An 18,425-nucleotide genomic window follows, 5' to 3' on the forward strand; every position below is an offset into this window, starting at 1 on the left:
TATTGCCTGAAATTCCGGGCTTTATTCATGAGTAAGGAGTGAGACTTTTTCTCAAAAATGTTTCATAAAAACATACTTAAAGAGCACATTTGGACAAGCATCAAAACACAAGATTACTTCTTTTCAAAAACTTCAATCATTTATCATTTATTAAGGAAATTATTTGTTAAGTAAACATTTTATTTAAACTTTATTACATTATTTTTTGATTTTACAAATTTAGAAACTATTAAAAAAATGCCTTTGGTATACATTAGATCCATCAAGAATATGGGCGTAAGAACTTGGCTACTCTAGAAATAACTATAAATTTACTCAAGGAATCCTACAATGTATTTAATTTAATTTTATTTGCTTTCCAAGTTTGAAGATTAGATTTGTAGAATACTACCAACTTTTGAGAATTTCCCAATTACGCTAGATATGAACAGTTCTGGAAAGGTCGGTAGTAACTTACTTTCCTTACGTCATTGGTAGTGCAGCACAATGGGTTATTTTTTTCATAATATAACCATCGTTGAACAGCCTACCCAATTTTTAAGTTTACGACTACTAATGTTCAACTCCGTATCCTTGTAATTTTACACTCAATCCAGAAGACAAGGGAACTCATGGTTCAAGTAGTGGGAGAAATTTGAGTTCGTAGAGTACTTTTTGATGGAACCAACCGGCATTTGAGTTACATGGAGAGAAAAACCACGAAATCCTCCCAAGGATGACCTCACGGCAAGGGGACTCTAATCCATGCTCCGTCTACCACTGAGGATAATTTACGTTAGCACTGTGTAGCATGGTTCGAGCAGGGTGTAGGATTTGTATCGATCAGTCATCGCTGGGATTCGAACCCGTTTCACCTCATTGGAAGGCGAACGCCTCACCTAAGCCACAATGGGTTATCGGTGATGGTCAGGGAGATATCCCAGAGGATGGTACGAAGACATGTCATCACAATTTTTGTGCAGAGGGACTGCTTTGGTAGCCCGATGCTGCGTGCGAAGTCAAGCCCTTAACGGTAGAATAATTTAACGAGGACGAGTACCAAATACCCTCGGTCCCTACGCAGGCTGATCAAAGTGATCCCCCACCTTTACTGCGGAACTGTTCTGAAAAGATGTGGGATAGTTATGCTAGTTTTTCGTGACTAATTTATATTGTTTTATTAATGAAGCTGTTATTGTTTTATTAATTTCGTTGTTTTAACAATCAACCCAGACGATCCGTTTCATTTTTAAAAAAATGTGCATGCTTCTTAACTATTCCATTACGTTAATAGTGTATACTTCTTGATAGTCGTGCATATGCTATTAAAAAAAACGCATTATTAACATTAACTTCTTAACATAAACTTTTTAACTTAAACAGTTACTTAAACTTTTCAATTGAACAGCTTAAGCTTATGTACAGGTGCGTGCGGAATAGTACGTAAATGATATCAGTGCTTCAATGTCAGGATTATAATCCAGTTACCCAAACAAGTTAAATTTGAACGTCACGTGCTTGACTTGAGACACGCCACGCGCGTTAACTGCTTGATAAGGTTATCGCTTACCAAACTTTTACAATCAAAAATTATTTTGATCAACAAAAAAAAATACTACACTTTGGAGTATTTTTACGTTGGATTTTAGAAAATTAATAAAATAATTTATATTTAATTGCAATTAAAATTAGCACGTTACTAATAACTGTATGCTTCATTTAATAAAATAAAAATTTAAAATAAATGGGTATTGATTCTCCTACCTCTATGTTCTGCTTTCGCAACATCAGAATCAACGTTATCTAAATTTTAAAGAAAATAATTAAGCAAACCAATTAATATAAAATAACGAATAAGTAAGTAGAGTCTTACTCTTATAAGAAGAATTTAGATGTGAAGTGCATTGCGAAAAAAAAAGAATAACTTTGAATAATTGATGATCCTATCTTCGCTTACTAGGGATCAATTTTAAATGTTCAAACCATTGTATTCTAGAAAGTGAAAACCCGATCATTAGATCATAAATTATTCAGAGTATTCTTTTATTTATTTATTACGCACCTACAAAAGAAATAATGTCCCGATTTAGACATTCTCTGTTGAAGTAGTAGAGAAAAAAAGTTTCGTATCAGTGAGTGCAGGAATTGGGACTCACTTAATATTTTCACATGAAACTGTCATTTCTTGTTAGGTGTTTCAAATTAGTTTGATTTTAAAAGTTAAAAATACAATTTATACTTCAAATATCATAAAATTCATTTTTAGTCGTGACTCAGGTGGTAAAAATCTCTTCTCGTTTAAGAATTAGGAAAAATTAAGAACATTATTTATTAATAAAATAATAAAATTTATTTGGCCTTGGTAGCCCAGTGGTTAGAAAAACGAACTCCCGTCGGGGCCTATGTTCGATTCTCGACTCCACTAAGACCCACCAAGTACACGGGATATATGTTCTCGTAAAATCTGTGGAATCGAAAGTCTTGTGGTTAGTCTCTGAGCAGTAGCATGGGTACAAAAATCCGCAGTTAATATCCTCCCCCTTCCGATCTATGTCTAAATTGAGGAAGTGACCTTATGACTGATTGGTGCTGCCATCTATACGTGGGTTTCAGAACCATAACGTACTTTCACTCTTGCGGTGTTAACTTACCCAACAGAAGGACCACCATCTTGATTTAGTTTACAAAATATCAATGGCTGGTGAGCTTGGCTTGTCCAAGTGTTATTATAAACAACAAGTTAACATTTATTTTATATTTGTAAAGAGAAACATCAGGTGTTTTATGTTTTATTATCACATTTATGTTTTAAATTTTTTTTATTCTAAATTAATGTAATCTAAATTAATTAATTATGGTCGTTATGCACTCGCATAAATTTCACCGGATGCGTATCTGACGATTGAGGTGAGAAAATATTCGTGTATAGTCAAGAGATAAACTTGCAACGGTACCTTCATAGTTGTCGTCCTCGTCTTGAACTTCGCTATCAGCAGCATCAACAGTAGAATAACCTTCGGATAATAAAATAGAATAACTTGATTCTATTCTTTCAATAGTTCATCTCAATTGCACATTTCATCACGAATATTTCAGCACGGTATATGGCATTAAATATGTCATATACTGTAAGAATATTTAAAAAATAACCAAATTAGAGTTTTTTTAGCCTCTCGTACAATGTAGTAAAATACTAATGAATTATTTTTAATTCTAAACTAAATTAAATTATACGGTCATTGTATACTAACATCAATTTAACTGGATACGCATCTCAAGACAAAAGTGAGAAAATATTCGTGTATAGATAGGATATAAACTTGTAACAGTACCTTCATAGTTGTCGTTCTCGTCTTGAATTTCGCTATCAGCAGCAGAAAGTCTATCAACAGCATCAGCAGTGGAATAACCTTTCGGATAATGAAATAAAATAATTTGATTCGATTGTTTAAATAGTTCATTTCAATTGAACATTTCAGAACGGTATATGTCATTAAATATGTAATATACAATAAGAATGATTTTGAAAAAAAACTCAAGTTATGAGTATTTTTAGCCTCTCGTATAATGTAGTAGAATAATGTAGATTTTTCGATTTATTTTAAACTAAATTAAATTATACGGTCATTATGCACTCTCATAAATTTTAGCGGATACGTGTCTCAAGACAAGGGTGAGAAAATATTCGTGTATAGTTAGGAAATAAACTTGTAGCAGTACCTTCATAGTTGTCGCTCTCGTCTTGAATGTCGCTATCGACGGCAGAAAGTCTATCAGCAACATCAGCAGTAGAATAACCTGCCGGATAATGAAATAAAATAATTTGATTCGATTGTTTCAATAGTTCATTTCAATTGAATATTTCAGCGCGGTATATGTCATTAAATATGTAATATACCATCATAATAATTCTAAAAAAAACTCAAGTTAAGAGTATTTTTAGCCTCTCGTATAATATAGTAGAATAATGTAAATTTTTTGATTTATTCTAAACTAAATTAAATTATACGGCCATTATGCACTCTCATAAATTTTATCGGATACGTGTCTCAAGATAAAAGGGAGAAAATATTCGTGTATAGTTAGGAAATAAACTTGTAACAGTACCTTCATAGTTGTCAATCTCGTCTTGAACTTCGCTATCAGCAGCAGAAAGTCTATCAGCAACATCAGCAGTAGAATAACCTTCCGGATAATTAAATAAAATAATTTGATTCGATTATTTCAATAGTTCATTTCAATTGAACATTTCAGTACGGTATATGTTATTAAATATGTAATATACCATAAGAATAATTTTAAAAAAAACTCAAGTTAAGAGTACTTTTAGCCTGTCGTATAATGTAGTAGAATAATGTAAATTTTTTGATTTATTCTAAACTAAATTAAATTATACGGTCATTATACACTCTCATCAATTTTACCGGATGCGTGTCTCAAGATAAAGGTGAGAAAATATTCGTGTATAGTTAGGAAATAAAATTGTAGCAGTACCTTCATAGTTGTCGTTCTCGTCTTGAACTTCGCTATCGGCAGTAGAAAGTTTATCATCAGCACCAGCAGCAGAACGACCTTACGGATAATAAAAATAAAATAATTTTATTCTATTGTTTTAATAGTTCATTTCAATTGCACATTTCAGGATGGTATGTGGCATTAAATATGTTATGTTCCGTAAGAATAATAAAAAAAAATCTAAGTCAAAGGTTTTTTAACCACTCATATAATGTAGTTGCTAGAGTTTTACGAGGACGGGGGACTAGCCCTTCACTCTAACCTCTCCATTTTATCCGGGCTTTGGACTGGTTTGGCAGAAACAGGAACGAAAATAAAAGCCAAAATATGAGATTAAATGAAAAATCTCAAAGAAAACTAAGAAATGATAATGACAAAATTTAAAACGTCGATGAATTTCCCGATATCGGTTCTGTCCTTGACCGCATTCTAAGAATATAGGCAGATATTAAAATGACTCCGTTTATAAGAAGATATGACTGCTTTTAATAAGATGTGACACTGTTTTTTATAAGATATGACTCTGTTTATAATAAGGCGTGACACTGTTTTTATAAGATGTGACACTGTTTCCTATAAGATATGATTCTGTTTTTAATAGGATATGACTCTTTTTTTACCTCGAAAAATACCGGAAGACAACGAGCATTCAATGCAAAACCAAAATAAATATCAATAAAGCAATCTTCTGAGCAATTGTATAATATGGCTCTGAAACATGGGACCTTAGAAAATCAAACATCCGAAAACCCGTGGTATTTTCTTCGAAATAACTGTCCTGAAAAATTTTCAAAGTCGTTTGAACTGTTAAAATCAGAAACAAAACAATATTAGAAAAACAAACAAACTGCAACGGAAAATTAAATCAATGAGAGTAGGTGGAAATGGATGGTACACGTATTGAGAATGCAAAGAGAAAATCTAGTGCATGTTTCTCTTTCTTGGGGTCATCAGGGAAAGAGAAAAAGAGGAAGACCAAGGCTTGCCACAGCTACGAATGAAGGCGGATTATAAAAGAGAAAAATTTAAAGGATCAGAGAAAGCCAGATGCCAAGCAAGCCAGATCCCCAGACCAGGAAGCATGGAGAAATAGGCTGGATGCCTTATGGGCCAAACGATGTAAAGAGCCTCAGTAAATAAGTGTAATGCAGTTTACGTTGAACAATAAGATTATTTCAAAGGTGATGAAGACTTATCTTTCAAACTTTGTCTTAGAATAATATAAGAAGAAATTAACATGACTAAATGACAGTTTTTTGTATTAGTCTGAAATGAAAAATTGTTTTGGTGCATTTTTAAATGATTTTCGTAATGGTATGTAATGTAGAGATGCCAATTGCACCGGATGCGGATATATGTTTTCAAGTGATAGTCTTTTAATGTATGACTGGAAAAAAAATTGTCGGTTTTCATGCCTAAACTTTAGTGCTTAATAACAAAACGTACAGAGAGAATATTTTTTTAATTTTAAAAATGTTATATGTTATTGCTGAACCATATATACATGTACTTGCATGTGCACTATACACCGAAGAGCCATTGCATTATGACCACAATGCTAATAACATGTAGGACCACCTTTAGCCCTCAAAACTGCTAGCACCCGCCGTGGCATTGATTCCACAAGGTGCTGATAGGTAGTCTAAGGTATCTGATACCAAGCACTCACCTACTGATCCTGCAATTCCCTCACATTGTGAGGGGGTAGCGTGGCAGTACGAATTTGGTTTTCCAAGTAGAACCACAAATGCTCTATTAGATTAAGGTCAGGTGAATTTGGGGGGCCAAGAAATGACTTGAAAGTCACTGGAATGTTCCTCGAACCAATCCATGACGATTCGACCCTTATGACATGGTGCATTATCCTTTTGGTAAACACCATCCCCCACAGGAAAAACTGTTGCCATGAATGGGTGAACCTGGTTCTATGAGGATTATGGGTCCTATTGTGCCTAATGAAAGCATTGTTCCTGGGCGAGAAACCATGAAAACCTGGGCCAGCCCATTGTTATAGATGGAGGGTGATCGTAATGTAATGCCTTTTTGGTGTATGTATTTCATATTGAGTGCAGATTCGTATTATTAACTTTGAAATATGAAAAGTTATTTATTTAAATTTCTCTACAAGGCGGTTTGGAAGTACATTAATTTAGTTAATAATAAGAATTTAGATTCTTGCAAAAGCATATTTATATGATCGTTAAGTAAATCCATGTGAAAGTTATCAATATAATTTCGAATTTATTTTAATCCTTCTAAAGATTACTCACTTTAATTAAAAAATAGAATTGCATAAAATTTCATAAATTTCATAATCACCAACAAAGGGAAGGAGGGGTACCTTAACAAACTGAAAATTCAAATATTTTTCCGGTATCCAGAAAGTGTGTAAAAACCTGAAGTATGTAAAAAATCTTCCTCCAACCATTAACTTTTTTCAAAAAGAAAAAAAAAAGAAATTGTAACGATTTTATTTCCTTCTGAAAGAGGACAAAATATTCTCGAATTATTGAAAGATAGTGTTCGGCATTTTATCGCACTTGGTGGAGTAATAGATGTAAGTAACAAAGGTGCCCACAGTAGGGTACAAAAAGGGTCTACTCTCCATAATAATTTTTTTGGGGTGATACTTTTCTTTTTAAACATTTTATACAATTTTGTTAAAATATTTAACGAATATATTTGAAAATATAAGGGGTCATTTTTTTTTAATATTTAGGGGAGGGAGAGTTATTAGGAATCTTTTTGCCGCAAAATTTATCAGATTACAAATGTTCTACTTTACAATTTCAAAAAATAATAAATGAGACAAGCACGTTTATAACTTCTGGCATAGTTAGAGAGGAATGGAAGCTTTTTTAATTAGCGGCTTACTTAATACAGCTTAATACAGAATCAGCATTTAAGAAGTCCGGTGATCTTAATACCGCTCTCTCGGTTACTCACTAAAACAGCAATGAATCAACTAGTGGTATCCGTTCACCGAATTTTCTCACAGTTATGAATCTGGGGGCGGAGTTGTGTAGTGTCTCTACCACTACAAAAATACAATTGCAATTCACTAGTATGTAAGACATGTTAACTCGATTCGGTGTCGGGGTACCTCTTCGTAGATGCAGGTTGACTTTGTCGATAACTACTATCCCCCCATATATAGACTATAACATAGGTAATTTTTAATATGACGAAATTCAGAGAACTTTATTTGGAACAGAAACAAAAAGCATGTCTTCGTTGGGTGATTCTTTTTCCATCAAATACAAATGCTGATAAAAGAAACACATTTCAGGATTCACTGCTCATAAAATGATATCTACTTGCATTACTTGTTGAGGTTTTCATAACTCAATGTTTAGAGTCTTAAGAATTGCCTGGATAGGTGCTGTTAACGGGGAAATACCGAATTTGTCATCGTATCCTAATTACGTTAACTTATAAAACGAAAATTAAACTAGATTTTTTTGTCATAACGAAAAATTTAAAAGGTCAAACCTCTGAACAGAAGGTCAGCTCTCCCCTTTTTACGGCCACAGCTACAGCAACAGCAATCTTTAAAGCAAACACAAAGAATCACAAAATATTCATTAACTATAATAGTAATAAGATTATAATTTACAAGTTATATTTACAAGTTACAAGTTATATATATATATATATATATATATTGCATAATAAATAAATACAAAAAGCACAAAAGAAAAAACGAAGAAAATTAATAAAAAGTAAGTTTTATTTACTGCGCATAAACTGCAGGTATATAGAACTTATAAAATAAGTTCATAAAGTAGAGAAAACATGGAAAATTTTACAGAACAATGAAAAAAAAAATAACGGAGAAATGAAAAAAAGGGAAAAAGAAGAAAAAAATTAATAATTAATAAAAAAAAATAATAAAAAGAAGAAAAAAATAAATAAATAACTGGAAAATAAAAGATATCTTTTCATCAGCTCACACGATTATATACGTATGAACTGAAGAAAAGATCATATCTTTTATTTTCTGGATTTTTATTTTTTTTCGGATTTTTTTTTTATATATTAATTTTTATTATTATTATTTTCCTTTTCCCTTTTTTTCATTGTTCTGTAATATTTTCCATGTTTTCTCTACTTTTTGAAAGAATGACAAAAATAAATTTTGCAAAAGATAAATTTTACAAAATTTCTCTTCCATGTAAAAGCGAAAATTAATTTAAAACATCAGCTCTTCTTATTCCTTAATCCATGATGTGTAAGAAGAAATATATTAATCTTTGCTTAAATTACTCAACAGCTCTCGAGTGACAGACGTGTTAGCAACAAATAGTCAAAATAGCTGACAATAATTTTCAAAATATCTACCAATTAACCAAATTTAATTCAATAATAAGCCTACCTTCACCAACAATTTTTCTACCAGGGAGAATAACACCACCGGGATAAGGAAGGCCACCAGATCCCCTAGGAATACCAAGACCAGGGAGCACACCAGGACCAAAAGGAGCACCTCGACGAATCGGATCTCCATAACCATGGAAGCCATCAGGACCCCATCCTATAGAATAATATCATAAATTTAGCATCAATATCATCCGGTCAACGCAGCAAAATGCAGAGTAAATAACACTAATAAGTAACAGTAAGTGTAGAATAAATAACAATAAGTGTAGAATAAATAACAATAAGTGTAGAATAAATAACAATGAGTGTAGAATAAATAACAATAAGTGTAGAATAAATAACAATGAGTGTAGAATAAATAACAATAAGTGTAGAATAACAATAAGTGTAGAACAACAGTAAGTGTAGAACAATAAGTGTTAAAAAATAACAATAGAATGTGAAATTCTTGAAATACAAAATAAGTATTTAAAAGTTTGATTTATGTTTTGTTCTACCTCGAGGAGTCCTGCAGTGGACAGATAGTCCAGACACGGGTCCCAGCAACACCAAAGTCAATCATCACTGGCTGCGGTCAGTGTGCGGGTGGGGGACCACTTGGATCAGTTTGCCTGGGATCTGTGGATGTGCGGTATTGTCCTCGTTAGACTGTTCTACCGTAAAGTTATCAAAATTATGATGGCATGTCTTCGGATCATTCTCAGGGATGTTTCCCTGACCCTCGCAAATAGCCTATTGGGCAGCTCCAGTGTGACGTAGATGAACTACAACAATTAAAACCAGGTCGGTATGTTTTTTGAAGAAGTATCGTACTAGTTATAGTTTTAAGCTTATAAATTTCTACGTGTATTAATATACACAAAATTCAATGTGTTATACATAAGGCGTTGGGAACCTTATTGAAATATATAATGGTAAAATAATGATCTTCAAACATCTGAATTCAAGGAACTCTGAGGCTGTGGTCAAAAAGGAATTGAAACTAATTCGTTTTCGCCACTCAAATCTCTAACAGTCATCAATAAAACTCTTTTAAGTGTCTGAAAATCATTTAATATTTTCTGTTGCTATGTCAATAGCTTCCATTTCAAGGTCAAAATATATCAGATGCTTTTTTTTACTACAAATTAAACAGTTAATAATTCTCGAATTACCAATCAAATGCAAAATTGTATTAAGTCATCTTACTCCTTATACATTTTATCTTCACGTCTTAGTAATCTCAAAATCTATAAGTTCAATAGTTTTTGTGCTGCGGATCAAAGATAGTGGTGACGCTTACAAATTTTTAATATCGAAGGAAAGTTTTAACATAAGACAATTAGTGGGATTACAACCTTTACAAAAGAAAAGAAAGCTGATTTTCTTAAACTATGACAATTCTGTTGAATTCAGTTGTGCTTTAAAGCTATCGTCTTCCTAGAAAACTTCACCGTAAGTAATGCAGTATCCATGATATTGCAAATTTGTGTACAAATCTGCATGTTAAAATCGAATTTAATATTTTTTTACTATAACTTATCTCTAAGCAAAATTCTTCAAAATTGTTAATTTTCCCAACCAATTCCTTAAAGAGTTTATTTACAATTTGCATTTTACACCAATACAATTGATAAGACATGCTAGTGTGTATAAGCTCAAATTATTTATATATACTATATTCTGCAGATGACTCCAATTTATTAATTTAAATTTTTTAAACTGGCATAGACTGTATTTAAAATATACTTGTCAAAAGATTTAAATTTTGCAATAATAATATAATGGTAAGCTTACCGTGACCACCAGGACGTGCAGAACCACCAGGTACACCGGGACCAGTACGTCCACCAGGACTACCTGGGCCACCAGGACCAACACCTAGAAAAAACATCGTTTAACTCGTATGCGATTTAACCTAAGAGTAAAAAAGAAAAAAAATAGTGCGAAGCGTAGTACCTTCCCACCCGATCCTCTTAAGAGTCTACAGATAATTTGTACCCCCCCTCTTATATGCATCCCTCTGCTACCATATTATTGATAAGACTTACAAATAAGTATGAATAAGCAAAATAATTTATAAATACTCTATAGTTGAAACCAACTTTAGCTTAAACTGCATTAAAAAAGTACTCAGACAGTATTTGAAATATTGAATTGTCAAATCCATATAATTAGTTTTGGAAATGCAACAGGAATATAATAATAAACATACCAGGACCAGCAGGACGAACAGAACCAGCACGTCCACCGGGACCAGCACGTCCACCGGGACCAGCAGGACCAACACCTACAAAATTGACATTGTTTAAATAGGGTGCTATGTCACATGAGAAATGTAAAAGAGTATGAAGAGTAAAGAGAAATAGTACAAAAAATGCTAATCTAGCCACCCGATTCTTTATACAATCTGCGCTATTTGCAACCATCTGTTTTGATTTAATTTTCATGGCTCAAGCATAGGTGTAAATTAGCTCAGATTATTTATAAATAATTCCGGATTATGCCTTAATAAATTTACTTATAAATGTACAGATTGCATTTGAATTGTCAGCACGTCAAATTCATGAAATTAGTCTTAATTTTTCCATAAGAAGATATTTATAAGCATTTACCATGAACATTGGGACGACCAGATCCAACCGGATGGTTAGAGCTTCCAGGACGACCAGATCCACCCGGACGATCAGGAAGACCGAAACTACCCGGGCGACTAGGAACACCCGGACGCACAGGGAGACCAGAAATACCAGGATAGCCAGTACCACCCGGACGACCAGGATGGACAGAACCAGAAGGACCTACAAAATATACACTGCTTAAATAGGATGCTATTTTACCTACGAACTGTAAGAAAGATTAGAGAGAAAAATAGTACAAAAAATACTAAATTACCACCTGATTCCTTAGAGAATCAATATACAATATGCTCTCTAACTCTTATTTGCAACCACCTGCTTTGATATAATTTATATGGCCTACACGTAAGTTTAAATCAGCTCAAATTATATGTAAATACTTTATAATTAAGTTCAATAAGTTAACTTAAATTGAATTACTTGAATTGTCAGTTTATCAAATTCATGAAGTCAGCTTCAATTTTGCTAAAAAATAAATTAGTATGCCGTAATAAGTTAAGAATATATTAGCATAATATATATAAGCATACCATACCATAACCATTAGGACGACCTGGACCAATTGGATGATTAGAAGTACCAGGGCGACCAGCAACACTCGGGTGACCAAGATGACCAAAACTACCTGGACGACCAGGAGGCTTGAAGCCCCCCGGACGACTAGAACCAGCCGGAAGAACAGGAGGTACAGAAACACCTGGGCGACCAGGATGACCAGACACACCCGGGAGACTAGGACGAGCAGAACCACCATGTACAACGGTGCCAACACCTGCAAAATATACATTGTTTAAATTAGGTGCTATTTTACCTGATAAATGTAAAGAAACTTGAGTAAAAAGAAAAATAATACAAAAAATGTAAATCTAGCCACCCAATTCCCTAAAGAATCAACATACAATCTGCGCTATACCTCTTATTTGCGACCATCTGGTTTGATATAATTGACATGGCTTACACGTAAGTCTGAATTTGCGTAAATTATTTATAAATACTTCATAATTAAGTCAAATAAGTAAGCATAATTTACTTAAAAAGAGCCTAGTAATTGAATTGTAAGCATGTGAAATTCAGGAAATTAAATTTCATATTGCCACAAGAATATAGCACCCTGGCTGGAAAAGTGCCACAAGTCAAAAATTAGCATTTGAGAAAAATCAATTTAGAGAATACTATACAAAGCTCGTTCTGAAATAACACAATCTAGAGATGAGACTTTTTTTGAGTTTGATGGGACACTTCATACATATTCTTTATTGACACAACTTCAAAATTGCTGTTTTTTGACTTATGTCATTTTTCTTGCCGGGGTGAGATATATAAGTAAGCATACCATAACCATCAGGATAATGAGAACCACCGAGGCGACTAGGACGATCAGAACCTCCCAAGCGATTAGGATGACCAGAACCACCGAGACGACTAGGACGACCGGAACCACCCGGGCGACTAGGACGAACAGAACCATCCGGACGACCTGGACGAACAGGATGACCTAAACCACCCGGACGACCTGGACGAACAGGATGACCAGAACCACCAGGGCGAGCAGAACCACCAGGTGCACCGGGACCAACACCTGCAGAATACTCATTGTTTAAATAGGGTTCTATTTTACCTGACAAATATTAGTAAGGATATAGATTAATATTATATTAGTAAGCATACCATGAACACCAGGACGTCCAAACCCACTAGGATGTCCAGAACCACTCGGGCGACCAAGACCACTCGGACGAACTTTATGAACAGAACTACCAGGACGGCCAGGCTGACGGTCAGGAGGACGACCCGAACGATTGGGATGAGGACCCACACCACTAGGATGAGGTCCCGGACGACTAGGACGACCATATGAACCTGGAAAAACAGGATAGCCAGAACCACTCGGTTTACCAGGGATACCAGATCCACCCGGACGAACAGGACGACCAGTTCCACCGGGACCAACATCTACAGAATTCAAATTGTTTTGATTGAATGCTATTTAACTTAAGAAATACTAGTGAGCATTTATATTAGTATTATCTGAATACCAAGCACAGAGTGAAAAAAATATACAATCACTATATTAAACTGAAAAACATATACCTGGATAGTTAATAAAACGAAATTAATTCCTCTTTCTAAATTTATTGTTATATTTTATCCTTGCTGGTGGCTTTACGATATAAGATTAAGAAAAATACGTTTTTAGTAGCTTATCCCATCAAAGAAAAGATTGACTGCGATGCGAATTATTAGTCATATTGCTGTTTCAACTCCAACTCATGATAGGCCAACTCACGTGATAGTCTACGTTATTTATACTTTTAGAATTTCCGTAAAAAAACTCATTCAAAGTATCTATTTTAAAGCTTCTCTGTATTGATGCAATTATAATAGATATCAAATATACTAATGCATTACATTGTACCAACTTTTGTACATTTGGTACCCATTAATGCTGCAACAATTATCTTACTACGAGTAGTACCGATTACTCAAATTAATTAAACATCATTGGCGTCATCAAAAGTATGGCAATTTTTTTACATTTCTCTTAATCGAATTAGCGTCATTTATGTATTTGTTTTGTGTTATCTTTCTTAGAGAATGTAGCCTATTATTTATTTGAGTTATTACTTATTACCAAAATTGCTGAAACCGTCATTGTCGATTTTTTCTATTTTAATAAATTAATGAAGCATCATTGGCGTCTATTATAGTTTGATTTTTCAAATTTCTTTCTTTCTCTTTGTTTTTTAACACAAAGTTTATTATATTTTTTTTATTTCAATTACTGCTGATTTAAAATTATTTAGTTTCATAGTTTATAACCATAGACAAAATAAATACGTGGTTTCAAATAACTTTGGGAATATTAATTTGGTGATATAATCCATCAATGCTCTCATTCTAATCATTGAGTTTATCTGATACAGAAGATTAAAATACAATTAAATGTTGAATAACATGCAAGAAATCTTTTTAATGCTTACTATGAGCTAACCGTAAGTCGCAGATGTAATTTTAAAATATTTGAAAGAAAGAAAATCAGTTGTAGCTGTCTAATTGCTATAAATGGCAATCTCGAAGCCAATGAAAAAATTCCATTTTTCAAACGTTCTTCCCGAACGGGAAGGTTTGATTGATTTTTCGGATCGGAGGCTGAAATTGTCCCTCTTACCCATAGTCTAAATTTCAAGTCACTAGCTCAAATGGTTAGAGTTATAAGAGGGACACACAAGCAAATTATTTATTTTACAATTATAGATTATATTAGTAAGCATACCATAACCACCAGGACGTCCAGAACCTTCAGGATGAACTTTAGGACGACCAACAGAACTGCCAGGATGACCAGGCGGACGAGCAGGGTAACCAATCTGACGAACAGGATAACCAACCGGACGTCCAGGACGACTAGGCTGATCACCAGGACGAACAGGATAACCAATCGGACGTCCAGGATGACTAGGCTGATCACCAGGATGAACAGGATAACCAATCGGACGTCCAGGACGACTAGGATGATCACCAGGACGAACAGGATAGCTAGAACCATCTGGATGACCAGGATGATGAGAGCCTCCTGGACGACCAGGACCAACAAAACCACTTGTATCTACAACTAATTAAAAAACTTTATTTTTATCATGTGATATGTCCCCATGAAATGTAATGAAATATTAATGTCTTCTTTGGACAACAGGCAAACTTTAATGGTTATAAACTGACTGCTTTTTCATATTCATATGAGTTACTTAGATTTCATAAATAATCAACTTGCATGAAAAGCCTATTTTAGATTTTTGTTTCCATATTTTTTTGCTTGTCCGATATCGTTTGCTTGTGCCTAGGGAAACAAATGTAAGGCTTTTTAAAACAGAATCATTGTAGAAACCTGATCGGGAAAACTTGAGGAAGTTGAAAATCTAAAATAATTTTCTTAACAATTTATCAAAGCAAACTATTTAATCTTTATTTTGCTGAACACACGAAAACTAGTAGTGGTGTCATCTATATTTATAAAATGAGAATAATCGTTCAAATGATGAGGTTAGTTTTACTTAGAACTTTACTAGTAGAAGTTTTTACTCATGGTAATCTCTCTGCCTCTTAGTTCATATGTAGAAAAACATTAAAATACTATTTTATCTTTTGCAGCAAAGCGTTTTTACAACAATTTTGACACTGATTATAATAACTGGCACTGATTTATTACTATTTTACTAATAAATCAGCGCCAGTTATAACCAGTTACAAAATTGTTGTAAAAACGCTTAGACAAATGAGTAAGAGCAAATGCAAAGGGAAAAAATGTCAGTACTATTTAAGGGGATGTGTCCGACATGTCGTTTCCATAAACGACATTATGTCTGAGCCGACACAAATGCTAAGACCGACTAGTAGAAAAGAGCTTCTGCTTCTGCAATGTATTTTACTGGAGCATGTATTGCCGGAAGATAAACGAGCCCGTTATGCCGGTATCACGTCTTGTGCGGAAAAAGCGGTTTAAGTCAGACAAAATAATGAAAAGTGTAATATTTGGAATATTACGCTCTGTATATTAAAATGAACAAAAACTGGGGTTTACCCACTATTCAAATAAGACATTCGCAATAAAAAAACAAATTATTAAAGACTCAGAATATTTTTTTGAGATTTTCGTTTTCAAAAAGTTATAAATCAACTTTATATTTGAAACATCATAAAATATCTAGATTATTCAAACACCAACATTCTAATACATTAAGATTTTTACTTTGAAATTTGAAGATGAAAAACCGCTAAATTGCGAACAAAAAAATAATTAAATAAATAAGATAAGCCAAACAAAATACTTTCGAATTTCTAATCTCATATTAATGATCAGGGTAATAGAAAATAAATTATTTATGCGACGAAAATAAAATGAGAATTCAGTTTAGGCAAGTTTTTTCGTAATAAAAGTTTCGGTATCAGGATAAACACAGATACGACAGCATTGATTATTATATACCTCAATATTAAGGTCAATTAAATGAGTTGTTAATTTCTACGATTTCTGATTTCAAAGAAAAAAAATATTATTTTTTTCCTTCCAGCGATTATTTTACAGAGCGATAATTTTACTAAGGAATGCAATGTGCATATCACGGTTTCTAATACGTAGCTTGTGCGCAACGCGAACATGTTCAAATAAATCAAATACTCCACGGTTGCAACTAATATTATAACTGAAACCATATAAAAATTAAATGAATATTATTTTAAATAACAACATCTCGAATTCATGAAATCAGTCATATTATAATGATAAAATGCCGACCAGGTAGCCGAGTGGTTAGCGTGCCTGACTGCGTGGCCGATGGTTGCGGGTACGAGTCCCGCTCAGGGCATGGACGTTTCTTTCGATCTCTCTCTCTCTCTCTGTGTTCTGTGTCCTTTCTTCTGAGTGATTGTGTGAATGTAACCAGCCCTATAAACGGGTTTGTGGTTGTATGACGTGGGTGACGCTACTCCACCGCCGTGGCTTAGCCATAGCTGCTAACTGGGTAACGATAAGAGAGTAGCAAATCTGGCATTTCTGAGGCCAATGGGAAATAGACCCAATTGTCCGCCATTAACGAAAAAATAATAATGATAAAATTACATTTACCTTCACCTTGACCACCAGGACCGTAAAACCCAGTTGGACCAAAGAGATCACCTAGACTACGGAGACTACCTGGAGCAAAGAGACCATCTGGAGGAAAGAGACGACCTGGACCATAGAGATTCTGAAGAGGGTATGGAAAACTTGGAACATAGATTCCTTTTATGTAGAGACCTATGTCAGGACCATGAGGACCACCATGGTCATGAGAACCATCGGGAATAATAGGACCACGATTGTCATGAGAACCATCAGGACTAATAGGACCACGATTGTCATGAGAATCATCGGGACTAATAGAACCACGATTGTCATGAGAACCATCGGGACTAATAGGGCCACTATGATCAGGAGTACCATCGTGACCAGAAGGAATACCGTGATCAAGAGGACCACCGTGACCAGGAGAACTACCGTGATCAGGAGGACCACCGTGACCAAGAGGACTGTCATGATGAGGATGACCACCGTAACCAAGAGGACTGTCATGATCAGGAAGACCACCGTAACCAAGAGGGCTGTCATGATCATCAGGAAGACCACCTTGACGAGGTGGATCACCGTGACCAAGAGGACTGTCATGATCAGGAAGACCACCGTAACCAAGAGGACTGTCATGATAAGGAAGACCACCTTGACTAGTTGGATCATCGGGACCAGGACCGCCATGACCAGGAGACCCGCCCTGATCAGGATGACCACCGCGACCAGGACGAACTTCTGGACCAACACCTATAGAATAAACACAGTGTGAATAAGCAGCGTCTTTAACTGAGTAATGCATGCACTTAAGTAGAAAATAAGAAAAAAACTGTGAGCAAATCGCAACTGTTGGAAAGTTAGATTTTAAAACATTCTCAATATACATTTTTTTCAAATTGAACCTCATTTTTAAATAACTCTGCTCAATCTTTTTTCTTGACTAGAATATCAATTTTTTTTATTAAGAATGAAAACGTCTTATAATTCTTAGCTACTACATCATAACAATAAGTAGCTGCAGCATGTAATAAAGGCATAATTTTTCCCGTTATAATTTGAAATAATTTATGACAAAACTTTTAAAAAAACACACAAAGAACACACGAAGTTGCCGTAAGGTTGCATACTTTCTGAGTTAGATACTTTACCTAAACATTGTATATCAAATACTCTTTTGGCAAAATTTGATAGTTTGGTTTCGCAGACCACGGAGAAAGAAACACCACTTTATTACTTTTCTCTTAATTTTGTTTTATAAAACTACTGCGTTGATGACCAAAGAAAAAAGAAGTTTTCTTTATTCGAAAAACCAATTTATTTTGTGACACTAA

General features: G+C 34.1%; 1 protein-coding gene across 1 annotated transcript in view; it reads right to left on the bottom strand.

Annotated features, from left to right (window-relative positions):
• LOC122272131 (uncharacterized PE-PGRS family protein PE_PGRS54-like) overlaps positions 1-18,425 on the bottom strand; it is a gene marked incomplete in the record, with an annotated part of 82,213 nt that overhangs the window by 19,523 nt on the left and 44,265 nt on the right. The window contains 16 exon segments of the mRNA XM_071185859.1: positions 1,744-1,782; positions 2,934-2,993; positions 3,312-3,389; positions 3,700-3,777; positions 4,087-4,164; positions 4,474-4,551; positions 7,987-8,043; positions 8,870-9,028; positions 10,651-10,734; positions 11,069-11,143; positions 11,476-11,700; positions 12,023-12,264; positions 12,826-13,071; positions 13,161-13,445; positions 14,767-15,105; positions 17,116-17,844. Coding sequence (XP_071041960.1) covers positions 1,744-1,782; positions 2,934-2,993; positions 3,312-3,389; positions 3,700-3,777; positions 4,087-4,164; positions 4,474-4,551; positions 7,987-8,043; positions 8,870-9,028; positions 10,651-10,734; positions 11,069-11,143; positions 11,476-11,700; positions 12,023-12,264; positions 12,826-13,071; positions 13,161-13,445; positions 14,767-15,105; positions 17,116-17,844 — 2,852 coding nt within the window.

Source organism: Parasteatoda tepidariorum, chromosome 9 (genome assembly GCF_043381705.1).
Source record: "Parasteatoda tepidariorum isolate YZ-2023 chromosome 9, CAS_Ptep_4.0, whole genome shotgun sequence".
NCBI lineage: Eukaryota > Metazoa > Arthropoda > Arachnida > Araneae > Theridiidae > Parasteatoda > Parasteatoda tepidariorum.